This window comes from Sarcophilus harrisii, chromosome 1 (genome assembly GCF_902635505.1).
Source record: "Sarcophilus harrisii chromosome 1, mSarHar1.11, whole genome shotgun sequence".
NCBI classification, from domain to species: domain Eukaryota; kingdom Metazoa; phylum Chordata; class Mammalia; order Dasyuromorphia; family Dasyuridae; genus Sarcophilus; species Sarcophilus harrisii.
Genome location: NC_045426.1, coordinates 338,502,147 through 338,525,394, shown reverse-complemented (window position 1 = coordinate 338,525,394; position 23,248 = coordinate 338,502,147). Strand labels below are relative to the sequence as shown.

The 23,248-nt window shown below is 41.3% G+C and overlaps 1 protein-coding gene across 1 annotated transcript in view; it reads left to right on the top strand.

The window, feature by feature from the left end:
* LOC105749532 (interleukin-9 receptor) overlaps positions 1-22,883 on the top strand; it is a 30,284-nt gene extending 7,401 nt beyond the window's left edge. Inside the window, exons 2-9 of the mRNA XM_012543188.3 lie at positions 3,672-3,767; positions 4,175-4,286; positions 5,191-5,369; positions 6,723-6,862; positions 7,278-7,494; positions 14,790-14,895; positions 15,549-15,633; positions 19,322-22,883. Of these exons, the coding sequence (XP_012398642.3) occupies positions 3,672-3,767; positions 4,175-4,286; positions 5,191-5,369; positions 6,723-6,862; positions 7,278-7,494; positions 14,790-14,895; positions 15,549-15,633; positions 19,322-19,825 (1,439 nt within the window). The 3' untranslated portion in view covers positions 19,826-22,883. The remainder of the gene's footprint in view (positions 1-3,671; positions 3,768-4,174; positions 4,287-5,190; positions 5,370-6,722; positions 6,863-7,277; positions 7,495-14,789; positions 14,896-15,548; positions 15,634-19,321) is intronic.
* Positions 22,884-23,248: the final 365 nt, after the last annotated feature.

Sequence of the window (23,248 nt, the reverse complement as noted above, 5' to 3'; positions counted from 1 at the left end):
TCAGAATGCTGTTTGATTCATCCTATCTTTCCAGTAATGTGATTTCACAATATTCTCTCCAGTTACCCTATGTTCCACCCAAATAGTCTTCTGATTGTTTCTTTTACCAGTTGTTTCATATTCTACCTTTAACTTTTATATAGGTTGACTTTCTCTCATGCCTAGAATGCACTCTTCACCTCCACCTTTTGGAATCCCTTGATCCTTTCAAGGCACAGTTGCAGTGCTACATTATACAAGAGGCTTTTCTTTATATATTATACAGGAGACTTTTTTCCCTACTTCACTTCCTGAAATAATTTTGTTTTATTTACTTATCTAGATATGCCTTGTGTTCTCCAGTGGAATGTAAGGATCCTTGAAGACTAGAACTAGTTCATTTTTACCTTTATATCTTCAATTTTTAACATGACATCCTGCCCATGATAGGAATTTAGTAAAAGCTTATTTGATTGATCGATGGGTATGCTATCTATACACTAAGATTAATAATTCGTCACATGTCAGACCTGGGAAGAAATGCAGAGTATTGAATGTTAGAGCTTGGAGTTACTTGAAAATACAGAGCATGTCAGAGCAGGGAGGAAAATTAGGGATCATTTCCTCTGACCCTTTTGTTTTATAAAGAAAGTATGGAGAAAGAACCAAACTGATTCCTTCAAGATTACTCTGCATGTAAAGGTAGAAACAAAACTGTATAGGTGTCTGGGACTGTGCCATAGGTCCTGCTCCTCTGGGCTGGGTGAGTCTGCCTCTTAGTGTTTGTTTTTCTGTCACCCACAGTGCCTTTATCTCTGAGCAGCATCAAACTCATATAACAGGCAAATAACTACAGTAGCATTCTGGGGCTATCACAGCCACATCTCGAACTACTGATGAACTGATAGCAGCTGTGGAATCCTCGCCCCCACTAAACCTATCCCTTTGAATACTTCCTGGATCAGTTCTCCACCCAAGCTACCCTTTCTGAAGGGTACCTCCTGTGCCCCTCTAACCTGGAGGTACATTAAGAGATTAGCCAGGATTCCTGGCACTGCAGAAGTCCTCTGAATTTATGTTGAAGCTTATGGTAGCTCAATCATACTGACTAGACACCTTTCCTTCATGGCTTCCTCTTCTTTTTCTTCTAAAGAGTAGATCCAAATGTGACATCCCTTGCAAGAATGAACAGCAAATATGACCTGGAGGCCTTAGTTTGTCTTGTTTTTTCAGGAAATACTTTAGATGAGGCAAGAGAAAACTAAAATTAAATTTCTTTTTCTAAGGAGTAAGACAGACTAGAGGGCTTTTACCATCCCTTTCTGCTCGTTGGAACATTGATTGTTCTAATGCTTTTAGCCCTGATAGTCTAGGTCCTATGTATTAATGTTGATAAACCATGTGCTATAATTGCAGCCTCTTTAGACACAATCACAGTTGCTGTGGAAGTGTGTCTGTGTGCATACTTGCATGTATGTGTATGTGGGCAACAGCTACTCCTTCAGAAATGGAATTGTTCCCCCTGCAAGAATGCATAGGGGAAGCAGGGCAATATAGTGAGAAGTAGCGTAGCTTGAGAATCAGTAGATTTGTGTTTTGGTCCTGATTCTGTTGCTTCCTTTTTTTCCGGTCTCATTTTCCCTATATGCAAAATGAAGGGGTGGAATTAGATGATCCTTAAAGTCCCTTTCTGTAGGATGTAAGTTCTGAGACTGGAAATGGTTGTCTTATTTTACCTTTGTAATACTATCTCTTAGCACAGTCTATGTTCAATTAGTTTTGTTGCTTACAGTTATCCTGTCTGCATAGAGAGGGTTAGGGACACGATGTCCTTTTCCCTCCAGATCTAGAAAATACAAATAAAATTTTTTGGCCCTCTCTTCATACCAAAGAAGTCTTGAGTTTTTTTCTTTTTCTTTTATTGGGTGTTTATAGTATCTTATTGTGAAATTTGTGTTAAGGCTTTGGTCATAGGCTCTGTGTTGTATGCTAGCTTTTATGTGTTGTTGTCTGTAGCTCCCACTATTCCCCCAATAGTCTCATTTAATTTCTTATGCTGACACACCGCGTATGAAACTTCTGTGGGAAAGTCCTGATTTGGAAGGGATAGCTGTAATTGAATTGGAGAATTGGAGGCGAAGGAGCCTCCTCCTCACTGGGGAGAAGTTGCTGATGAATTTTAGTGAGTGCTGGATGGTTATCTGTCCTTTGGAAATCTAATCATGGTAATGAGGGTAGCTGACATTTATATGGTGTTTTGGTGCTTATAATGCATTTTTATATACTTTATCTTGTCTAGTTCACATAATGTGCCTTGTGAGGTAGAGAGAATAGAGATTATCGGCCCTATTTTGTAGATGAGGAAATTGAGGTTTAGAGAGATGAAGAAATAATATCTTCCAGACTAGGCAGTAAGTCAAGTGATAAAGTTAGAACTCCACCACAGAACTCCCGATCCTTTTCTTGGTGTGCTTTCTACCGCACCATGCTGCTTCTATGCTATTCTTTGACAAGAGATTGGGTTCCATTTATTAGGACTCAGGAGTTGGTTGTCTAAGAGTCTATTTTGATTAGAACATAAAGGGCATCAGGAAAGACTACAATGAAAAATTGGGGTTGGATGATAAAAAAAAAAAAAAAGACTTGGATGCAGAACTGGGTGAAAAGTTTGCACATGACCCTAGAGACAGTAAGGAGACAAGGAAGTTTTTGAATAGGAGCCTGAAACATGATTAGTGTTATGTATTAGGAAGACTGCTTTGGCAGCTGTATGAAAAATAGATTGGCAGTCTCCTCCAACTTTCCTCTTTGTGTTGATAGCCCTCCCATCCTTCCAGTCATCTAGGGTCAAAATCTCAGGCATATTTGATACTCCTACTTCCACCTCCCCCCAATCTAATCACATGCATACAAGGGGGTGGGAGAAGATGATTTGTAATGCACTTCTCTGCTATACCCATTCTATCTCTTCACATGTGTTTGTTCCTTTTGGGGTCATTGCCAGTCATTCTGACCTATGTCTCACTACTGGACTCTGATGACTGGAGGAGAGAACAAGGCTATCAACTTAAATACAATTTATTTCCAAGCCTAGAGGTCACCCTCTTCATGTCATTAATCCTCTTTGAGAATGAAGGATGAACAATAACCACAATCTGCTTCCCTACACTAATCCCAGTCTTCATCATCTTTCCACTGGATTATTATAACCACTTCCTACATGATCTCCCTGCCATCAGTCTCTCCCTTCTCCGATCTATCTTTGATCTCTTCTGCCTCCCTTGTCCTCTAGTTGAGTTGGAGTACTTGCTGTTCCTTACTCACGTGCTGCTATTTCTCCCTCCTTATTTATGCAGGCTAACCCTCATTTTTGCCAGTTCTAATCCTTCTCCTCCTCCAAGACTCAATTCAGGTATCAACTCCTCCATGAAGCCTTCCTTCATCTTTCCAGCTGGAACTATCTCTTTCTTCCTCAAAATTTCCTTGGGAAGTTTCTCTAGCTACAGCCCATCACTTTCTATCTTTTACTACTCTTCTCTGTGTACATTTATTTCTCCTGTTAGATTGTAAGCTTCTGAAGGCAATGATTATTTTGTTTTTCATCTTAAAACCCTCAGAACCCAGGACAGTTCCTTGCACTAAGGGAACCACTAGATAAATGTTTGTTAAGTTGAAACTTGTTTCTGTTTCAGGGCCATGTTCTACGGGCATTTCTGGGAAGAGAGGCTACAGAGCACAACTTCTTACCTGGTTCTGTGTGATGTGCTTTGGTGGAGGGGACGGAGCAGGTGAGGAGTGGAGTGGGGAGGGTGGGATAGGTGATTCAATTTGCACTCTGATGCTACTGCCTCAGGAAGCTAAAGATTACCTCTTGGAGCCCTTCTTCCCATCTTTCTTTTATCCCATTCTGCTCCATAGTAAATTGTGGTACCTTCTAAATCCTTCTTTCATGGACTGACTCTAATTGGATTAAGCCCTTGGTTGTCTGACTACTCTTCAGGTTTTGAGGGTGAAGGGAGGAATTACTTCATGCCATACAGCTTCCCATGGCCCTTATCTCAGAACTGAATCTCAGGCAAATAGGTCCCTTTCCTACATCTAAAGGCCAATGAAAGAGTGTCAGAGAAAATAAGATACACGTTAAAGACCAAACACACACCCTCCTTGTTCCCTCTTTGATCCCTCCCTACTACAGCTCAGCAACTTGGAGCCTTGACTTGCCTCAATAATTACATAAATAGGATCCATTGTAATTGGACTACCACCCTGCCAAGTGAAGACAAAGTCCATCAGCTCTTCTTCGTCAGGTAAGTTCTAGCCAGGCCCACAGAAGCGGGAGGGTCCTAGCTTTGACATTTGGGAGTACTGACTTCAAGGCCTGGGCCAAGAAGTTTTAGGGAAGATTTGGAAGGGGAGGATACTTTCTCCTTCCTAGGATACTAGGGCAGATCCAGAGCCAGGAAGGATGGTTCCTAACTTGGCCAGTGGAGGTGATTAGTAAGTGTTACAGTCAGCCAATCAGCAAGTCTTTACTGAACATCTACTATGTGCTTAGATGTAGGTCAGAATTTCTGGGAAAGACAAATGTCTGTATATATGTATGTAAAGCCCAGCTCTAATGTTACCTCCTCCAGGCAATATTTGAAATGCTGAGAAAATATTTGAATTCTGATTTTACTATTTCTTGTCTATGTGACCTTGGACACTAGGATACTAGAACTTTTTTATACCTCAATTTTCTCATTTGTGAAATGGAGTTCTACTGGAAGATATCTAAGCACCCTTCTAGTTTTAAATCCAATTCATTGATCTCTACATGTTTTGCATTCTCCAAGTACTTTTTCTCATCTCTCATTTAAGACCCTTATCAATGGTAATGTGTATTATAGTTATTCACGTCCATGTCATATTCCCCTCTTCTTTAAAACTTTAAGCTTCTTGAGAGCAGGGACTATGGTCATATGCTCATTTGTTTTTTATATCCCCTGCAATTGAAGGTCAGTATAGACTAGAGGAGCAGGGAACACTTCATGGAAGAGAAGGACCTTGGGGATCCACAGATTTGATGGAGGTGGAGAAGAGGAGAAGGTGTAAAGGAAAGGCCTAGGTCCCACGATCAAAGATAAAGACTTCAGAGGCTTCTGTCTTCTATTATGGGAGTATCCTTCTTACATATAACTAGCCCACTCCCTTCATGCTTGTGCTTTATAGCAACTTGGACCCATCTGAAAACTACAGCTGCAAGCTCCATATGGGCACCTGCACACTAGAACTCCCACCGGATAATATACTGACAGTGTTTGATGAATTCACCATCAAGTTCCATGGCACTGTATCGGGAGAGGAGGTGGTGTATCTGTTGGACCCCAAGTATCTGCCCAGGAAGAACAGTGAGTGCTCTCTTATCCCAGGAGAGGAGGGATGGGAGTAGGAGTATTGAATATTCTGGGAAAGAAAACTGCCCAGCCTTCAGGAACAATGCCATGTTTAGTTGCTGAGTATGGTAGTACATGACTGTAATCTTAATTACTAGGGGAGATCGAGGCTGGTGGATCATTTGAATTTTGGAGTTCTGAGACAAGAATTAAAGTTGATTGAGTGTTGGCATTAAATCTGACATTAAAAAGGTAAATTTCTAGAAATGGATGGTCAGATTGTCTGAGGAACTATGAACCAACTCAGGATGAAAAAATGGGGCAGATTAAAACTTCTATAATTATCAGCATTGGGATCAAGTCGTAAGTGGCAACTGTACTTACAGCTTGGATGAGATAAGATGACCTAGTCTCAAACAAACTCAACCTCAGAGAAAAATAAAACATTGCTGTGTCAGCATCTCGGTGTGTAGCTGAGATCCAGGGAAGATGAGCTTGGATCCACAGCCTTGAAGGAGCCATGCTGCAGATACTTAGCTTTAATGTATTCTGTTCACATCCTCTGAGTGTGGGGAGATACTATGGGACTTCCTTGTCCCCCAGATGCCTCTATCCTGCTTCAGTTTTGCAAAGAAAGACCTAGAGTTAGGAGTTGGGAGTCTGTTCAGAATCAGACTGGAGGTCAGGTTTTTGAGGAAAGAACTGGGAAAGACAGGTAAAAGCACTTGAGTTTATTTAGCCTGGAACAGACATACTTCTATGTACCTAGGCGATGAAAAGAGCAAGAAAGTGGGGAGTAATAACTTCTCAGCAACAAAAGGAAGCAAGTCCCTCTTCTAGGATCCTTCCTTTATGGAGGTGGCCCAGCTACATGACCAGAAGCCACTATTCTCGGTGACCAGATCAGATCAGAGAATCAGTTAAGATAGACTTCAGTTAGACACAGGAAAGTCAAAAATTTCCCACAATTAAGGGATCTCATCACCAATGAAGCCTCCTTTCTGCAGATTCTTAAGGAAGAAGGAACCAGGCTCTTTGCTTTATCTGAAGGTAGATAGATGGAAGAGATGACTTTTGACTTCTAGCCACAGAATTCTAGGATTCTCTCAGGGTACCTGTCATGACTAGCATCTTTTCTGCCCTGTTCCTTGCTACTTGCCATCTGTTTGATCCCATTCTCCTATATGGCACCCTCTGTCACTGCAGGGCTTTTGGAAGATGGAACTGGGGGATAGAGGGGACTTCTGATCTGAGAAGGGCCTACCTACCTCTGTTCAATTGACCCACGCCACCAAATAGTCAAAGATAACCACTGGCAGCCCTCAGGAGACCAGAGGTCCAGGTTCAGCTGGGTTTTTTCTATTCCAGTCAAGCTCGATCCTCCCTCCAACCTGCAGATCAATGTTAGCTCTAGAGGCTGCATTGTTTCCTGGAGCCCTCCACTCAGGGAGTTGTACAAGTTACTCAGCTATGAACTGGCCTTGAAACAGCTCGGGGAAGCCTGGGAGGTAAGGCATCCCCAGATTTCTTTTTGGCTTTTGGGTGGGGTTATTTCTGACTTTCCTAAAACTTTCCTAAGAGGTCTTTCCTAGCCTCTATAGCCTGTTTACAGCCCAACACCAACATCCCCGATCCCATCCTTCTAAGACTTTCTTTAGCATCCAAACTGTGTCTTACCTGCCTCAGAAAAGTGGGCATTGGCTCAGCCCCTGCTGTCTAAAGGCTGCTGACCTACGGCAGACATCCAGACACAAAGCCCAAGAGTCCGAGACCATTATTGCTGTAAGGCAGAAAGGGGCTGGAAGATATTTACATTCAATACAAGCTGGGTCTGTAGGGGTTAGGCTCAGGGAGGCCCAGGACCCAAGCTCTCTACCTTGAGCCTGAGGCCTGCCCACTGACATGCGTATGAATCCCCCACAGCGGGCAAGGCATAAAAATCACATTGTGGGAGTGACTGAGGCGACCATTGAAGCCTTCGAATTTGCTCCTGGCTTAACCTATGAGACCCGGCTGCGCTCTCGCCTGGGCTCCCAAGAAATAGGTGAACCCTTGGGTGACAAGGAAGCAGATTTCAGCTATCGGAGCCAATGGAGCGAGTGGAGTCCAGTCCTGCAGTTCCAGTCTCCCAACTCTCTAGGTAAGTGAGCCTCCTATTGCTACCCTGGGAGCTTCCCAGACATCCATCTTTCCAGGAGAATCATTGAGTCTCCCTACTAACCAATGGGTAGAGAGAGAGCTTCTGTTTTCACATAACCCTCCTGGGGCAGGTCCTCAATTCCCTGGCACAACTGTTGTCCAGAAAAGAATCGATCTCCTTTTATCCACCCAAATGGGGATAAAGTCCTTGTGCCCAAGCTCCCCCAGCTTTCCCTAAACTAGCAGGGATCCTCAAACTAAGTCAGTGGGCCAAATGCGGTAGATGAGGACGATTATCCCCCTCACCCAGGGATATGAAGTTTCTTTATTTAAAGGCCCACAAAAAAAGTTTTTGTTTGTACTATAGTCCGGCCCTCCAACAGTCTGAGGGACAGTGAACTGGCCCCCTACTTAAAAAGTTTGAGGACCCCTGCTAGAGGTAGGGGTATGGTGATGTTAAGGAAAGGGACTAAGAGTCATGACCTAAAGAAACCCAAGAAGCACTTTTTAAAAAGAACGTTTTTATTTTATTCTTTCTCAATTGCATATAAAAACAAATTTTTAACATTTTTTGGAGGAGGCAATCAGGTTTAAGTGACTTGCTCAGGGTTACACTAGCTAGTAAGTATCAGAGGCTACTCAGGTCTTTTTGACTCCAATGGTGGTGCTCTATCTACCATACAACCTACCTGCTCTCTTAACATTTTTAAAAAATACTTTTTGATTTCCAAATTTCCTCCTTATCCTTTTCCCTTCCCCCTCCTTGAGAAGGCAAGCATTGTGATATAAATAATAGACGTGCGGTCATACAAAACATATTTCCATATTAGTCTTTTTGCAAAAGAGAATAACAACTAAAAAAAAACAGAAAAATAAAGTTTAAAAATATGCTTCTATCAGTTCTTTCTCTGGAGGTGGATAGCATTTCTTCATCATAAGTCCTTGGAACTGTCTTTCAACAAGCACTTATTAAGTGCCTACTGTGTTGTTATGTTATTAAGTGCCTACTATATGGAAGGCATTATGCTAGGTGCTGAGCCTAGAAAAACAAAATGGGAAAAGTTTCTTCCTTCAAGGAGCTTACATTCTGATGGAGGGAGGAGAATATAATATATAAACAGGTAAGTTTATACTTGATAATTTGCTGAGGAAAGAGGAATATTAATAGCTAATGAGAACAGGAAATGGCATATGACCTTTGCCTTAATTTTAAAATAGAGTGACCTGTAAAGTTCCTTTCAGTTATAAGGTTGTATGGTTTCTCTCCCCTGCACTGATGCCTTAGAGTTTCAAGTATCTCAAGTGGGACAGATCTAGATATTCGATTCAGACACAATTACAGCAAAGTACCCAAATCATTTTGTTTTACAAATTTTCAGTACCTTGAACATGGCAAATTAGTGTCCAACATACTTATAAATCCTCTGCAAAAGCTTGCTGATTATAGAAGTCAGCTTTGTGTTCATGGAGGACAAATCAATAACCCTTTTTCCCCTTATCTGTCCATCTGTCCCTTCCTGGGACAGAAAGGTCGCAGCATGGGCCACCTTATTGGAATGTGCTCTCATCTAAGTGTACAAAGAGTGATTGGGGAACCCCCTGCTCTGATGGCCTGGGGCACCTTGCCTGATGGATATGTGCACTCTGGTTTTATGGGGAAGATAGACGTGTGTTCTGCTCAACACATTGGGTGGGGGGGGAGTTGGAAGGAACCACAAAGGTCATCTATAAAAGGTCATGCTTGAGATACTTGAGATTCCTAACTTGAAACTCTAAGACATTAGTTCAGGAAGGAGAAACCATACAACCTTATAGTTGAAAGGAACTTTACAGATCACTTCTTTTTAAGATCGGAAAACTGGAGCTCTGAGGGAAGAAATTATTTGCCCAAAGGAGAGTTAATGGCAAGGCTTGGGAAGAAATCCAGATTTTCCTAGTTTTTATTAAGGCAAAAGTCATATATCATTTCCTGTTCTCATTAATCATTAGTATTCCTTCTTTCCTCGGCAAGTTATCAAGTATAAACTTACCTATGTACATATATCCTCCTTCCATTAGTTATTAGTATTCCTTCTTTCCTCAGGAAGTTATCAGGTATAAACTTACCTGTTTATATATTATATCCTCTTTTTAAAAATTAATTAATTTTAAAAAATACACATTGCTTTATGAATCATGTTGGGAGAGAAAAATCAGAACAAAAGGGAAAAACCATGGGAGGTAAAAAAAAAAAAACAACAACAGAAAAAAGTGAACATAGCATATGATGATTTACATTCAATTTCCATAATTCATTTTTTGGATGGAGACTGCATTTTCTATCCAAAGTCTATTGGGATTGCCTTGGATCACTGAACTGCTGAATAGAATAGTCTTTCATAGTTGTTCATCACACATTCTTGCTGTTATTGAATACAATGTATTCTTGGTTCTGCTTGTTTCACTCAGCATCAGTTTATGTAACTCTTTCCAGGTCCTTCTAAATTAGCTTGTTCATCATTTTTTATAGAACAATAATATTCCACTAACTTCATATACCACAACTTGTTCAGGCATTCCCAATTAATGGGCATCTACTCATTTTCCAATTCTTTGCTACTACAAGAAGAGCTCCTACAAACATTTTTGTACATGTGAGTCCTTTTCCCTCCTTTATTATTTTCTTGGGTTACAGATTTAATAGTTTTTTACACAGTTTGATAGTTCTTTGGGCACAGTTCCAAATTGTTCTCCAGAAATGTTGGATCATTTCACAACTCCACCAACAATTCATTAATGTCCCAGTTTTCCTACATCCTCTCAAATATTTATCATTGTCTTTTCTTGTCATCTTAGTCAGTCTGAGAGATCTGAGGTGGTACCTCAGAGTTGTTTTAATTTACATTTCTCTAATCAATAGTCATTTAGAGCATCTTTTCATATGACTATATATAGCTTTAATTTCTTTATCTATAAATTGTCTGTTTATATCCCTTGACCATTTATCAATTGGAGAATGCCTAGAAAATTCTAAATGAGGTCATGAAGAGTTGGACATGAGTGAAATAGCTGAGCAACAACAACAAACATGCACAGTCAAGCTAAACATTGGCCATGTCCCAGTATATGTGTTCATCACTTCTCAGTCGAGAGGAAGGTAGCTTTACTGTCAGCCTTTGGAATCCTGGAAAACCCACCCAAGATCTCCTTCCTTCAGATTCTCTCTTCCCTACTTCGCTATCCTCTTCCTGCAGAGTTGGGATTTTAAAACTCGGAGCTGGAAGAGACCTTAGAGATCCTTTAGTTCCATCTTCTCATTTTACAGAGAGGGGCTAAGGCACAGTGAATGGAGTGATTTGTTTAAGACCATGTGGCTAGCAGGGGAGCACAGCCGCTGGACTCTGGCCCAGTCAGGCTCTTTGCTGCTCAGGTGGAATAGCCAGTCCTGTGAAAAACTGCCCACAGGCTGCCCAAGGAAAATGCTTGTGAGTGCCATAGCAGCTGGCATTAGCTGATGAGGATCCCTACCCCCACCAGGCGTGAGCTGGGCATAAGCATGAGCCCCTGGCTGGGTGGTTGGTCACCCGTAGGGGAAGGAAGGGCCTCTCTGCAGGATGTGTGGACACAAAGGCTTGGAAAATTGAGAATCTTATATGGCATAAAGGGTAAAATCATAGATTGAGACCTTGAAGGTCTCTATATTTTACAATCTCCTCATTTTACAAATAAGGAGACTGAGGCACAGCGAAGTTAAATAATTTTTCTAGTTTCTTCATAAGCTAATAAGTATCTGAGGTGAGAACCAGGGATTTCCCAGCTCCAAATCTAGTGCCCTAATACTCCAGGTTGCCTCTCCTGGATTAGGTGTCAGAGATATTGTGGTCAGATTCACAAATCCAACACTTAGTAGGTCTATGACCTGGGACAACCCTTTCAATTTTCTGATAATCAGTTTGCTTATTTGAAGATAGGAACAATAATATTTGCATTACTTACCAAGGAGGTTGTTGTGAATAAATTGCTTTGCTAAGTCTTTGGTTTATTGAAGTATTGTTATTATTGTTACTATTATTCTTTTAAAGAAAAGGGTAATTTAAGGAGACAGGGGAGTTGGATGGAAGCAGAAGGGAAAAGCCAAAAATAGAAGATAATTGGAGAGAGGAGGATTTGCTCAGAAGCCCCTGAGAACTATTTGTTATGTCCTGGCACACAGCCAAAGTAGGGTGTCAGGAGCTGACTGCAAGCTGGGGTGGTGGGACTTGGAACTCTCCAGGATACATTTGGGCTCTAGGAGCCTAAATGACTGGACAGATTGAGAGATGGGGTCCATAGAGGAGCCCAGAGCCCCTCCAGCAATAGCCCTAACTCTCGGAGTGCTGATTCCTCTCCAGGTCCAGCTTCAGGCTTGGCTTTCCATTTTTGCCTTCCAAGTGGGGAGAGTATTCCAAGGACAGGTGGAGGAGGTAGATTTCATGAGATGAAGAAGTCCTGGACTGTAACTGTGTCATTCTTAGAGGGTATAACTCCCTGCTATCAGCTATTTGAGCTCAAAAAGGGAGAATGCAGTTATTCAATCAATCAATAAGCATTTCTAAAGCACCTACTATGTTTCAGATACTATGCTAAAGAATATGGGATATGAAAAAAGGCAAAAGACAGTCCCTGACCTCAAGGAGCTTACTGTCTAATGGAAAAGATAACATACAAATTCACTATGTACAAACAAGCCTTAGATAGGATAAATTTATTTGAAATAAATTTTAACTAAAGCAGGAAGGAAACTAGAATTTCAATTCATGAGCTCATGGGCTTTAAAGTTACATTTTAAGGAACATTTAAGATCATCTAGTTCAGCCCTTTTATTTTATTTTATTTTATCTTTATAATAGCTTTTTATTTTCAAAATACATGCAAAAGATAATTTTCAGTATTTACCCTTGCAAAACCTTGTGTTCCAAATTTTTCCTCCCCTTTCCCTTATCCTCTCTCCTGGACAGCAAGTAATTCAATATATGTTAAACATGGGCAAATTTTTCTATACATATTTCCACAATTATCACACTGCACAAGAAAAATCAGATCAAAAAGGAAAAAATGAGAAAGAAAACACAAGCAAACAACAACAAAAATGTGAAAACACTATGTTGTAGATCTACACTCGATCCCCACAATCCTCTCTCTGGATGCAGATGACGCTCCATCACTAATCTATTTGAATCACCAGTCCTTTTGTTTTATTGGAGAGGAATAAACCAAGGAGCATAAATAATTAAATGACTTGTTAAAGCCACACAACTAAACAACAGTGGGTAGAGCATCAGGCTGGGAGTCAGGAAGAATCATTTCCCTGGGTTAAAATTTGGCCTCAGATGCTTACTAGCTATGTAACTCTGGGTAAGTCACTTAACTCTGTTTACTTCAGTTCCTCATTTGTAAAATGAGCTAGAGAATGAAATACCAAAGCGCTCCAGTATCTTTGCCAAGAAAACCCCAAATGGGCAAGAAGGAATCAAAAATGACTGAACAACAATATAGCCAAATAGTAGAGTTGGGATTTGAACCCAATTCCCCTGCTCTCTGCATTTGCTTGCTCTCCTCTTCTGTTCAATTTAAATTATTTCCACTAACTTGGCAAGTCTTTCTTGGATCATCTACAGTGTGTCCAGCACAGTGCTTGAGTGTATTGGGGAGACAAATCAGAGGGCATGTTGGATGTCCATTTAGCACCTCAAAGACAACCTTCCCCATCTAGGTTCTGTTTGAGTTCTAGTTTGCTTTTTAGTTATCCTTCTAGTTGCTGTTGTTCAGTGTTTTCAGTCATGACCCCATTGGGGGTTTTCTTGGCAGAGATACTGGAGGGGTTTGCCATTTCCTTCTCCAGTTCATTTTACAGATGAGGTGATTAAGGGAGTCAGGATTAAGTGACTTGTCCAGGGTCGAACAACTAATAAATGTCTGAGGGCAGAAGATCAGTCTTCCTGATTTCCAACTTTGTGCTCTATCCACTGTACCCCCTAGTTGCTCCATATAGTCCATACCAAGTTCCTTAACTTCTCTGAATGTTACTTTCTTCATCTGTAAAATGGGGATTTGCCCAACTTCCCTCAAAGAGCTGTTGCCGATTGTTGAATTAAATTATGAAAATGAACATTCTTTGGAAAATTTTACAAACACCCAGAATTAGGATTCTCTTATTTGTGAGATGTGGCAAAAAATAGGAATATCAGCCAAATGTTCACAAAATTCTTTGTGCCTCACATATGTGAGCTCATTTTATGCCTATGACAATCTAGAGAACCCACACAGATTGCTCCAATATTAAGGCATCTGCCCTTTACAGATGAGGAAACTGAGGAAGATTACATGTCGAGTTAAGATGATGATATAAGACAGTCTTAATTATAAGATAATATAAGTGGTTGGTGTTCGATTGTGTGGTACAGACACCATGTCTTCTCCTCCCCTGTGCAAGCTGGAGATCTTTATTTCCTAAACTTCAATTATCTCATCTCCATGGAGTCATATCTCCCCCTCCCTTCTAAAAAAAAAAAAAAAAAAAACCAACAAGTCCATTCTCAGAGAACTTGAGATAAGCACAGATTCTTGAGATGCGAACTGTTTTAGTGCCTCCTCTTTGCTAGATACCCTGATAATAATAGCTGGCATTTGCATAGCAGTTCAAGGTTTGCAAAATACTTTACATGTGTGACCTCTTTTTATTGTCACAACAACTCTAGGGGGTAGGTGCTATTGTTATCTCCATTTTAGAGATGAGAAAGCTAAGGCAAACAGAAGTAAAGAAGCTTATCCAGCCTAGAAAGGCTGACATGAACTGCTGCATAATAAGTCTGAGGTGCAATTGGGGCATATAGGTGGATATGTCCAGCAGACAATTAGAGATTCAGGTTTGGGAGAACTTGGGGAGGATTTGCATGAAGATGGTAACTGAAGCCAGTGAGAATGAAATGAAATAATTGTCAGTATAGAAAGCATTATTATACACGTTTGGTATTGCTATTAATAAATTGCTGAAAGTGCTATCGATGCTCTGGGGGGAAGCGTCAGTTCTGCTCCAGCTGTGGCTCTGCTTAAACCCAGGTCCTTAGATTTCAAGATCCTTTCTGCTACATTCCATGGTGGCTGCTAAAATGACTTTATTTATAATAAAATACCCTACCTTTGCCATCTGAAGCTTCAGTTCTTGTCTGCAGTGGCACTTGGATTCATTTGTTCATTTTCCTGGCTGTGGGGGGAAGACTGGGTTATCAAAAAGCATATCTTGCAGTACTAATGGACTGATGATTTGTTCTCTTCCAGATGTCTCCTCCCCATCCCAAGAGGGCCCTATCAGCATGATCATCATTTTCTTCGTCTTCCTTTTCCTGATCACTCTGCCTTACATCCTTTTCAAGCTATTTCCCAGGTAGAAGGCCCCGGGAGACTGGGTCTCCTTATCCCAGTCAGTGTCCACCCCACTGTTTGGGGGAGGAGGATCTCGACAATGCATCATTTAGGAGACTGGAGCTCTGAGAAGGAAGAAAGCCCCTTTGAGAGAGCCATAACTGGGTAGATTGCTTCCCAGTCCCATGCAATTGAACGGTGGCACTTTGTGGAAAGAGGAAGAGGAGGGGGAGTAAGTTTGCCACAAAGAGGAAGCTGTGTCCCTGTGGTTAAAGCTCTATGGCAGAGTCCCAGTAATCTTCTCCTAGTTAGGGCTCTACAGTCTAGTGTAATAGAAATGATGCTGCCTTTGCTACTTGTCTGTACGACCCCGGTATCCTGCATAAGTAAGTCCCAAAGTCCAATGGACTGCGTGCCTTGAGAGGTAGTGAGTTCCCTGTCAGACAGAGGCGGGGTGATGATTTGTCAGGTTATGGTGAAGGGTGGGGATTCTTGGTCCTTCATGGGTTGGATCAGATAACCTCCCCCTCAGATCCTCCAGGAATTCCCTGCCTCCCCTCGTTCATTAGGTCCCTGCAATGTCAGGTTTTGCCTCATCCCAGTCCTGCTTCCCCTCACACTCCCAGGACCCCTTGCCCTAGCTGATTTGTCACCCTATTCTCTGCTGCCCTCCAGAGTGAAGAAAACCTTGTACCAGAATGTACCCTCGCCCGCAGCTTTCTTCAGGCCCCTCTACACGGTACATAATGGAAACTTTCAGGTAATCTGGGAAATCTACGCCTCCCCCCATGCCCCAAGGGCTGTTTCCAGGGATTCCAGATGGGTCTCCCATACCTCTTCCCCCTAACTGGTGGCGTTAGATAATGGAAAGGTCATTGGGAGAGCCAAGGAAACACTCTTAATAGTCCATTAATACCCTTAGGATCACAGATCGGTTAGGGACTTCTCTGATCCTCAGTTTTCTCATCCATAAATGGAGATAGTAAGGTCAATAATAATAATAGCTAGAATTCATATAGCCATTTAAAGTTTGCAAAGCACTTTATAAATATCTCATTTGATCCTTACAACAACCATGGAGATTTATTATCCCCATTTTATAGATGAGGCAACTTGCAGAGTTTAAGTAATTTAACCAGGGTTACTCAGAAAGTATCTAAAGCTGGATTTATCTTTTTAAAAATCAATCAATTAATTAATTAATTTTATTAAAGCTTTTTATTTACAAAGCATATGCACGGGTAATTTTTCCAACATTGATCCTTGCAAAACTTTGTGTTCCAAATTTTCCCCTCCTTCCCCCCACTCCCTCCCCTAGCTGGCTGTTAGTCCAATACATGTTAAATATGTTGAAATACATGTTAAATCCAATACATACACACACACACACACACACACACACACACACACACACACAGTTATCTTGTTGCACAAGAAAAATCAGATCAAGAAGGAAGAAAAAGAAAAACTGAGAAAGAAAACACAATTCAAGCAAATAACAACAGAGAGTGAGAATGCTATGTTGCATTCCACACTCTGTTCCCCCTGGTTCTCTCTCTGAGTGAGGATGGCTCTCTTCATCTCTGAACAAGTGGAACTGGTTTGAATCATCTCATTGTTGAAGAGAGCCCCGTCAATCAGAGTTGATCATCATGTTGCCATGTACAATGTTCTTCTCACTTCACTCAGCATCAGTTCATGTAAATCTCTCCAGGCTTCTCTGAAATCATCCTGCTGGTCTGACTCCAGCTCCAACACTCTATCCACTGCTCCGCTTACTGCCCAGCAGAGGTTTTATGTTAATCAAATGAAATAATACGATGTGTGTTAAAGCACTTTGTAAACCTTAAAGTGCCATATAAAGCTCAGCTATGCTTTTTATTATTGTTCTCTACAAAATGGTGATAATAACATTTTCAATACCCATCTCCCAACGGTACATAAATTGCAAAGGGCAAAAAACATGAGTTAGTAGAGGAAGGGCAGAGTCATCTCTGAAACCAGGGCTGCTCTTCTGAAAGCCCTTAGCCCAGATCTCGAGCCTGAGGATGGCAACCGCCTGGCAGAGCTGGGGAGAGAAAGATGACACAGCAGCACCCCCGTTATCTCATCCACGGCACACTTCTCACTTCTCAGCATCCTCTTGAACTCTTTCCCTTCTTGGGGAATCCTCAAGCCCAGCACATTCTTGCTTTTCTCCCTGCCAAAGAGAGACCCTAAGCTCCTTCTCCAGACCTAGTATTCCTTATCCTTCTTGCCACTAAATCCTTCGCGTTCCCCAGCCAGAGAGAGACCCAAACCAGTAGATCACCATCTCCTTTCTCTCAGTCTTCTCAGGAGCTTACAGAGAGATCCCATTAAGAAATGCTTTTATGGGGAGTGGGGAAACAAGCTCAAACAATAAGTTACAGTTCTGATTGTCATTCAATATGGTCCTTGATTGAATTCAGCAAACTTCACCTTCTATATGAGGAAGACTCTCTCCTTAACAGTGTGTGAGAGAGGGGAAGGATGCAGAGGAGAAGTAGACGATATTGCTCTCAGCAACCTTACAGTCTAATGGAGACATGCACAACTAATGGTGATACAAATTAGTACATAAAGACACAGGAAGGGTTCAAACCAAATTTCATGAGAGAGTCAGTAAATCTTAGATCCCAAAGAATTTCAGGACTGGAAAAGATTTCTGAAGGACCCTCTGAAAGCCATCTGGTACCTGAGCAGAAAGCCCCTCCATAACATCCCCAGGAGTAGTCATCCATCCTCTAATTGAAGACATCTGACGATGGGAATCTCATTATTTCCTGAGGCAGCCCATTGTACTTTTGGAAAGTCCTACTGGCAAGGTTTTCCTTATATTGAGCTAAATTCTGCCTCTGCAATTTATTGCTTCTAAACCCTCTGGAGTCAAGTAGAGCAACGCAAATTGTTTTTCCCATGTGACAGCCCCCCAATTAGTTGAAGATAACACCTGGATCCCATGCAGAATCTGAGAGTTGGAAAGTAGGTTACTTAGTCCAATCCACGGCTGACCAAGAACCACCTCCCCCTATGATATTCCTGACAAAGCATTATTCAGCTTCTGTTTGAAGACATCTAATGGCAGGGAGCTCACTGCCTCTTAAAGGCATCCTATTAGACTTTCAGACTCATATGTGTGGGATATATTTCATTTCATCAGGGATGGATGACCTAACCTTTCCCCACTGGAAAGTCCCATTTTAACTCTCAGGGCATCCTGCCCCCTCAGTGCCTTCATGTATCACTTCCTTCTGCCTCCTTTTTCACTGCTTAGTCAAATTGAGCTTGTCTTCCCTTTCCCAGAGACTTCTATATCTTCCCCTCCTCACAAAAACTGTCTTCCTACCAGGTTTCTCTTCTCAAAGCTGAATATTCTCAGTCCTTCAACCAATCCCATGCATGATAGAGTTTCAGAGCTTATCATTCTGATCACTTAGCACTAGTCATGCTCTAGGTTGTCAAGGGAGAAACTGAACATAAATACTTTGAATATGCTAGGAGACATGATGACTATCACCTTTCCATTCTAAACACGATAAATCTCTTAACTTGGGATAAGAGGCTACTAGTTTCTTTTTTTCCTACTATTGTTTTAGAAGCACTTTGAGCCTGTGCTCCTCTTCCACTGGGGCCCCGAGATCTTTTTTCCACATAAATGCCTTCTAACTATATCTTCCTCATCTTTAATAAGTCTCTTTTATGTGCATGCATGCATGTGTGTGTTGTGTGTGTGCCAGAAAAGAATAAGCCATCGTCTTGACCGTTAAGGATCTACCACAGTTTAATGATAGTGATACACGGTGACTCATAACCAGCAATACTGGTGTAATCAGTGCTAGATAAAAAAATCTTTATTTCCTTCAAGACTCAGCTTAAGAAGCACCTCCTTCCTGACCCCCCCGCCAACACTCCCTCCCCATCTGCCTTGTATTTATTTTTCATATACTTTCCTGTGTACACATTGCCTTCCCTTGTAGGATGTAGTTTCCTGAAGGTAGGAACTATTTCATTTTGTTTTTTTGTGTGCCCAACCCTTAGCATAGCATCAAGCAGCTCCTTAATATATGCATGTTAATTGATTAAAAGAAATGCTCAGAGTCCAGAAGAAGACTCCTCTTGGCTGGTGGGGATGGAGGGGTGGTGGAGGAAGAGAAAGTAGAATTAAGGCCAGACCTCGAAGCGTTTCACTGATAATCAGGAGTGGAGAGAGGGGATATTTCACAGCAAAGGAAGGACATTATTAGCAAAGGCTTGGAAGAAGGAAGTACAAGTCAGTGTGTGTTAAAATGAATGAGTTGAATGAGTGAATATCATAAGCCAGCTCAGCTGGAGCCCTAGGCCATGACTGCATTTGTGTAACTAATTGGCGAGTGATCCATTTTGGGGACCTTTACCCCTCCATTCAGGCGTTTCTGTTTGTGTTTCAGACTTGGGCCCAATCTAACCTCCTTGGTTCCCAGCTCAGAAGGCAGGGGACCATGGATAGGAGGGTCTTGACCAGAGATGAGCTCTTGGGACTCATATTCCAGGAGTCAATTTCTCACCTCACTTACTTCCCGATGAGACCCAAGAAGATAGATGTCATGGATGAGGAAGATCCCTTCAAGCCCAGAGTCCCTGAGGAGACAACCCAGAAGGACCCAGAGTCTAAGTACCTCAGTGTTGAAGAACTGAAGACGTGGCAGCTATCTGGGGTGATCATAGATGGGCATGATGATCATGGTGATGCTCAGGGTCCCCCAGACTTCCCTGGAGCCAGCCAGGCTAGTTCATTAGCTGTAAGATGCCCACCTATTTCCTTGAAGCAAGAGGATCAGACTCCAGAGAGCTATTCCCCCAGCAATAGTGATTATTGTACCCTGTATGGCAGTGGGATGCCCTTGGCACCTGCTGGAGAACTTCAGGACCCAATACCCAGCACGGGTCAATGAATCCCCAGTCTTCAAAGAGCAGGCCCCTTCTTGGGGCTCACCAACATTCAGATATCCCTAGTCGCACAGATGATTCCTGGGTAACAATGTATATTTTTAAGTGACCAGAGGGTCAGAACAACAGGAGGCCATAGAAACTTCTCTCCAGGAGCCATAGATTTCTACCAGTTGGTAGGAACCACCTACGAGCCTTCCTTCACCTCCATACTCTCTCCTGGAGTATAGTATGAATGTCCCTGCCCACCCCAACAATCCATCCAGATCACATCCTGGGCCCAATTCCCTTTTGTTCTTCCTTTTGTGCCCAAAGTGCTAAAAGTCCTTAGTTAAGACTTATTCAAATGAGTTCAGCCTGGTAGACCTCTATTATTCTTGTGTGAATAGTGTAAAATTCTGAGCAAAATGGACCAAAGTTTCAGCAAGTCCCTACATTCCAATGTGGGATCAAAGGTCTTGGCCCAACTCTAGCCCCTTCCTTGGCTAATTGTTCAATTCTATTCAACCTTCACAAGCTTCACCAGAGAGTCAAAGACATCTATGAGATAAAAAAATGTTAAGGACCTCTACTTTGATATCCTCAGAAGACCCTAACCTTCTTGTTTATGAGCTATGGTCTTAGAAAATTCGCTTATCCTCTTAAAGCTTTAGTTTCTTCCTCTGTAAGATGAGGCTATTGAATTAGAAGACTTATGAGGTCTAATCCCCTTCTAGGGGATAAATTTAAATGATCCTATTTGAAGAAATATAGATTGAGCTCTTTTTGGGTGAATCTGGCCCAACCTGAAGGCCCAGGTTTGCATGTAATAAGATCTGGCAGTCTATTATAAGCAAAAAACAACCCTACATCCATTCCTCATGACCTCTGGCCACCAGAGGATGCTCCCATCTTATTTCATCATCCTTTATAGATCTCTGTTTGAGGGGCAATATCATAATCAGTCACTGACAGGTTGCTATGGTTCATTACATAGTAATGAAAAGGAGCCATGATCTGGATTATCCAAAACAGAAGAGTTTTAATAGGTTCCACTTGGCTTGGAATTCATTGTATAGAGAGAGACATCAAGAGGTTAACATTCCTTAATGATATTAAAGTGAATATTAACATGAATTTCCATTGACTGTCACCTGAGCATGGGAAGGGACACAAAAGATTTAAGGTGTGGGAAAATTGAACCAAAGTCATTTCTTCTAAATGAACATTCAGGGGGGAGTCACTTCTTAGCTCTTCAGCCTGAAAATTTAATCAAAGTCATTTTATCAATTTTTAGAGACAAAGGATGGCTGAAGACATAGAGTTGAAGTGGCCCATGGGCCATCAAACACCAATTTCTCATTTTATATTTGGAGTAAGGTGAGGCCCAGAAAAATTAACTGACTTCTTCACACAAGGAATAAGCATCATACCTGAGTTTAAATCCAGATCTTCTCATCCTCAAATGACATTGTCCTGGTCAGCTGTGATGAAAACAGATAAAGTGAAAACGGAGATTCATGCAGAATCTACCTAGAGATTGATATGGGCATGGGAAATCTGAAGAGAAGAACCCCAAAGTTTGGGGAATAATAATAAAAAAAAAAAGAACAAGCCAGTTTCCACATCATCCTGGTACCATTTGCTGTTGCTATAGCAAAGCAATACTCCTTTCCTTTAGCCCAGCTTTCTTTAGTTTCAAGGCTAATGGGATAGAGATATCAGTGAATTAATACAGCTGATCTCAAAGTTTAGGAAGTTAGGGGTCATGACAACCACCAAAAGCACTCTACATTTCCTATATTCAGGACAGTTTAAGTTATGGCAACCCTTCGTGAGTATATCATCTTTGTTCAGTTCCCCTCTGGATACCACTAAGAACTGACTTTCCAAGCATTTGCCATTTCCTGTTCCTTGGGAGATTGAGAATAGAGGGCTAAAGGTTAGTGATGGCCTGAAATATATGAGATGGGTACTTTGATATAATGGCTATATTTATCTTTTTTTTTTTTTTTTTTACACTTCTCTGATTAAATGTGTAGCACAGGTTGTGGGGCTAATAATTCCAAACCTCCATTCTCATTAACAAGCTAAATCCCCAAAGACTGGCTATTTATTTCTCCTCTCAGTGTCCTAGGGAAAATATAGTGGGATTGGGGATGGTCCTTTAGTGTTATAGTTCAAGGGCCCCCCATCAGATTGCTTCCTTCATTGATTATCAATTAATATCAATTAGCAAGTCAGATTTAGCTTTTCAAAATGGGTATTTATGAAGATGATTTAATAAGAATGGTTGGCAAAAATCACTCTGAAAATTGGGACACATTCTCTCATCAGTATACATAAAGTGTAGGAAAAATAGGCTCAAGCTTAAAGTATATATAGAAAAGGAGATAACTCACAGTTCCTGGAAATCCAATTCTCTATTTTGTGGGGTCTTCATGAAGTTCTGGCTCCTTGAAGAGTCCTGAACTTGTCTTTCTTCAGTGTATTTAATTTCTCCTTGGCTCTGATGTTGGTATTAACTCTTATGAAGATATGTTCAGGAAGTCCAAATTGTCTAATCTTTCAAAGATCACAAGGTCAAAGTGGAGTTAAAAAAAAAAACACCTCTTTTCTTTCTCTGATTTCTTTCCATAATTCCCTCTTAAGGTCTTGGCTGGAAGTGCTTTCCATCGGGGCTATCTAGCACTTAAAACTGCTCAATAATTCCAAACTAGCTCAAATGTTCATAGCCAATCCTGCTTCACCTGATGGATTTACTCCTTGTCCACTTGTTTAACTAGGTCGTTTGTATTTAGCTCAATGTCACTGAGTGATTGCTGACTAGAGATGTCGAGGCCCTGCTCAAGCTTAGTTTATATCTCTGGTTGGTGGATTCAGCCTGAGCCCTCTGTAATTACTAAGGTAGGGGTATAATAATGCCTCTTATAAAGGTTTTCTAAAGGGCTGTCATGATCTCGAATCATGAGAAATGCCCTCCTCCCCCTTCTTTGGAGAGCTGACAGACGATGAATTATGTGTTACTGGAACACACAATTGTATATATTGTTAGATATAGTAGTAATAAAATTGTAAAAAACAATGATCTTGGCAAAAGTGATTCAATGAAGCAAATGAAAAAGTTGAAATGGAATAACTGATGGGGTCCAGAACCAATTGATTGTTTTGGTGGACAGACACACTTTCTGAACTTAGGCAGTGTCCAAGTGAGGACCAAGGTAACAGGTGAATGGCAAATGATTGCCAGTAGAAGAATGGGCAGCTTGAGCTGATATTCTCAGTGCCCTCTGGTGGTGAATTGTCATTAAATAGGTAGGTAAATCGCATTTCCCCAATTTACAGAGAAACAGGTTCAGAAAGATTATATGATTTACCCAAGATAAAGAAAATTAAAATAGCTAGCATTTATATCCCATGCTAAGATTTTCAAAATGATTTTACATGCT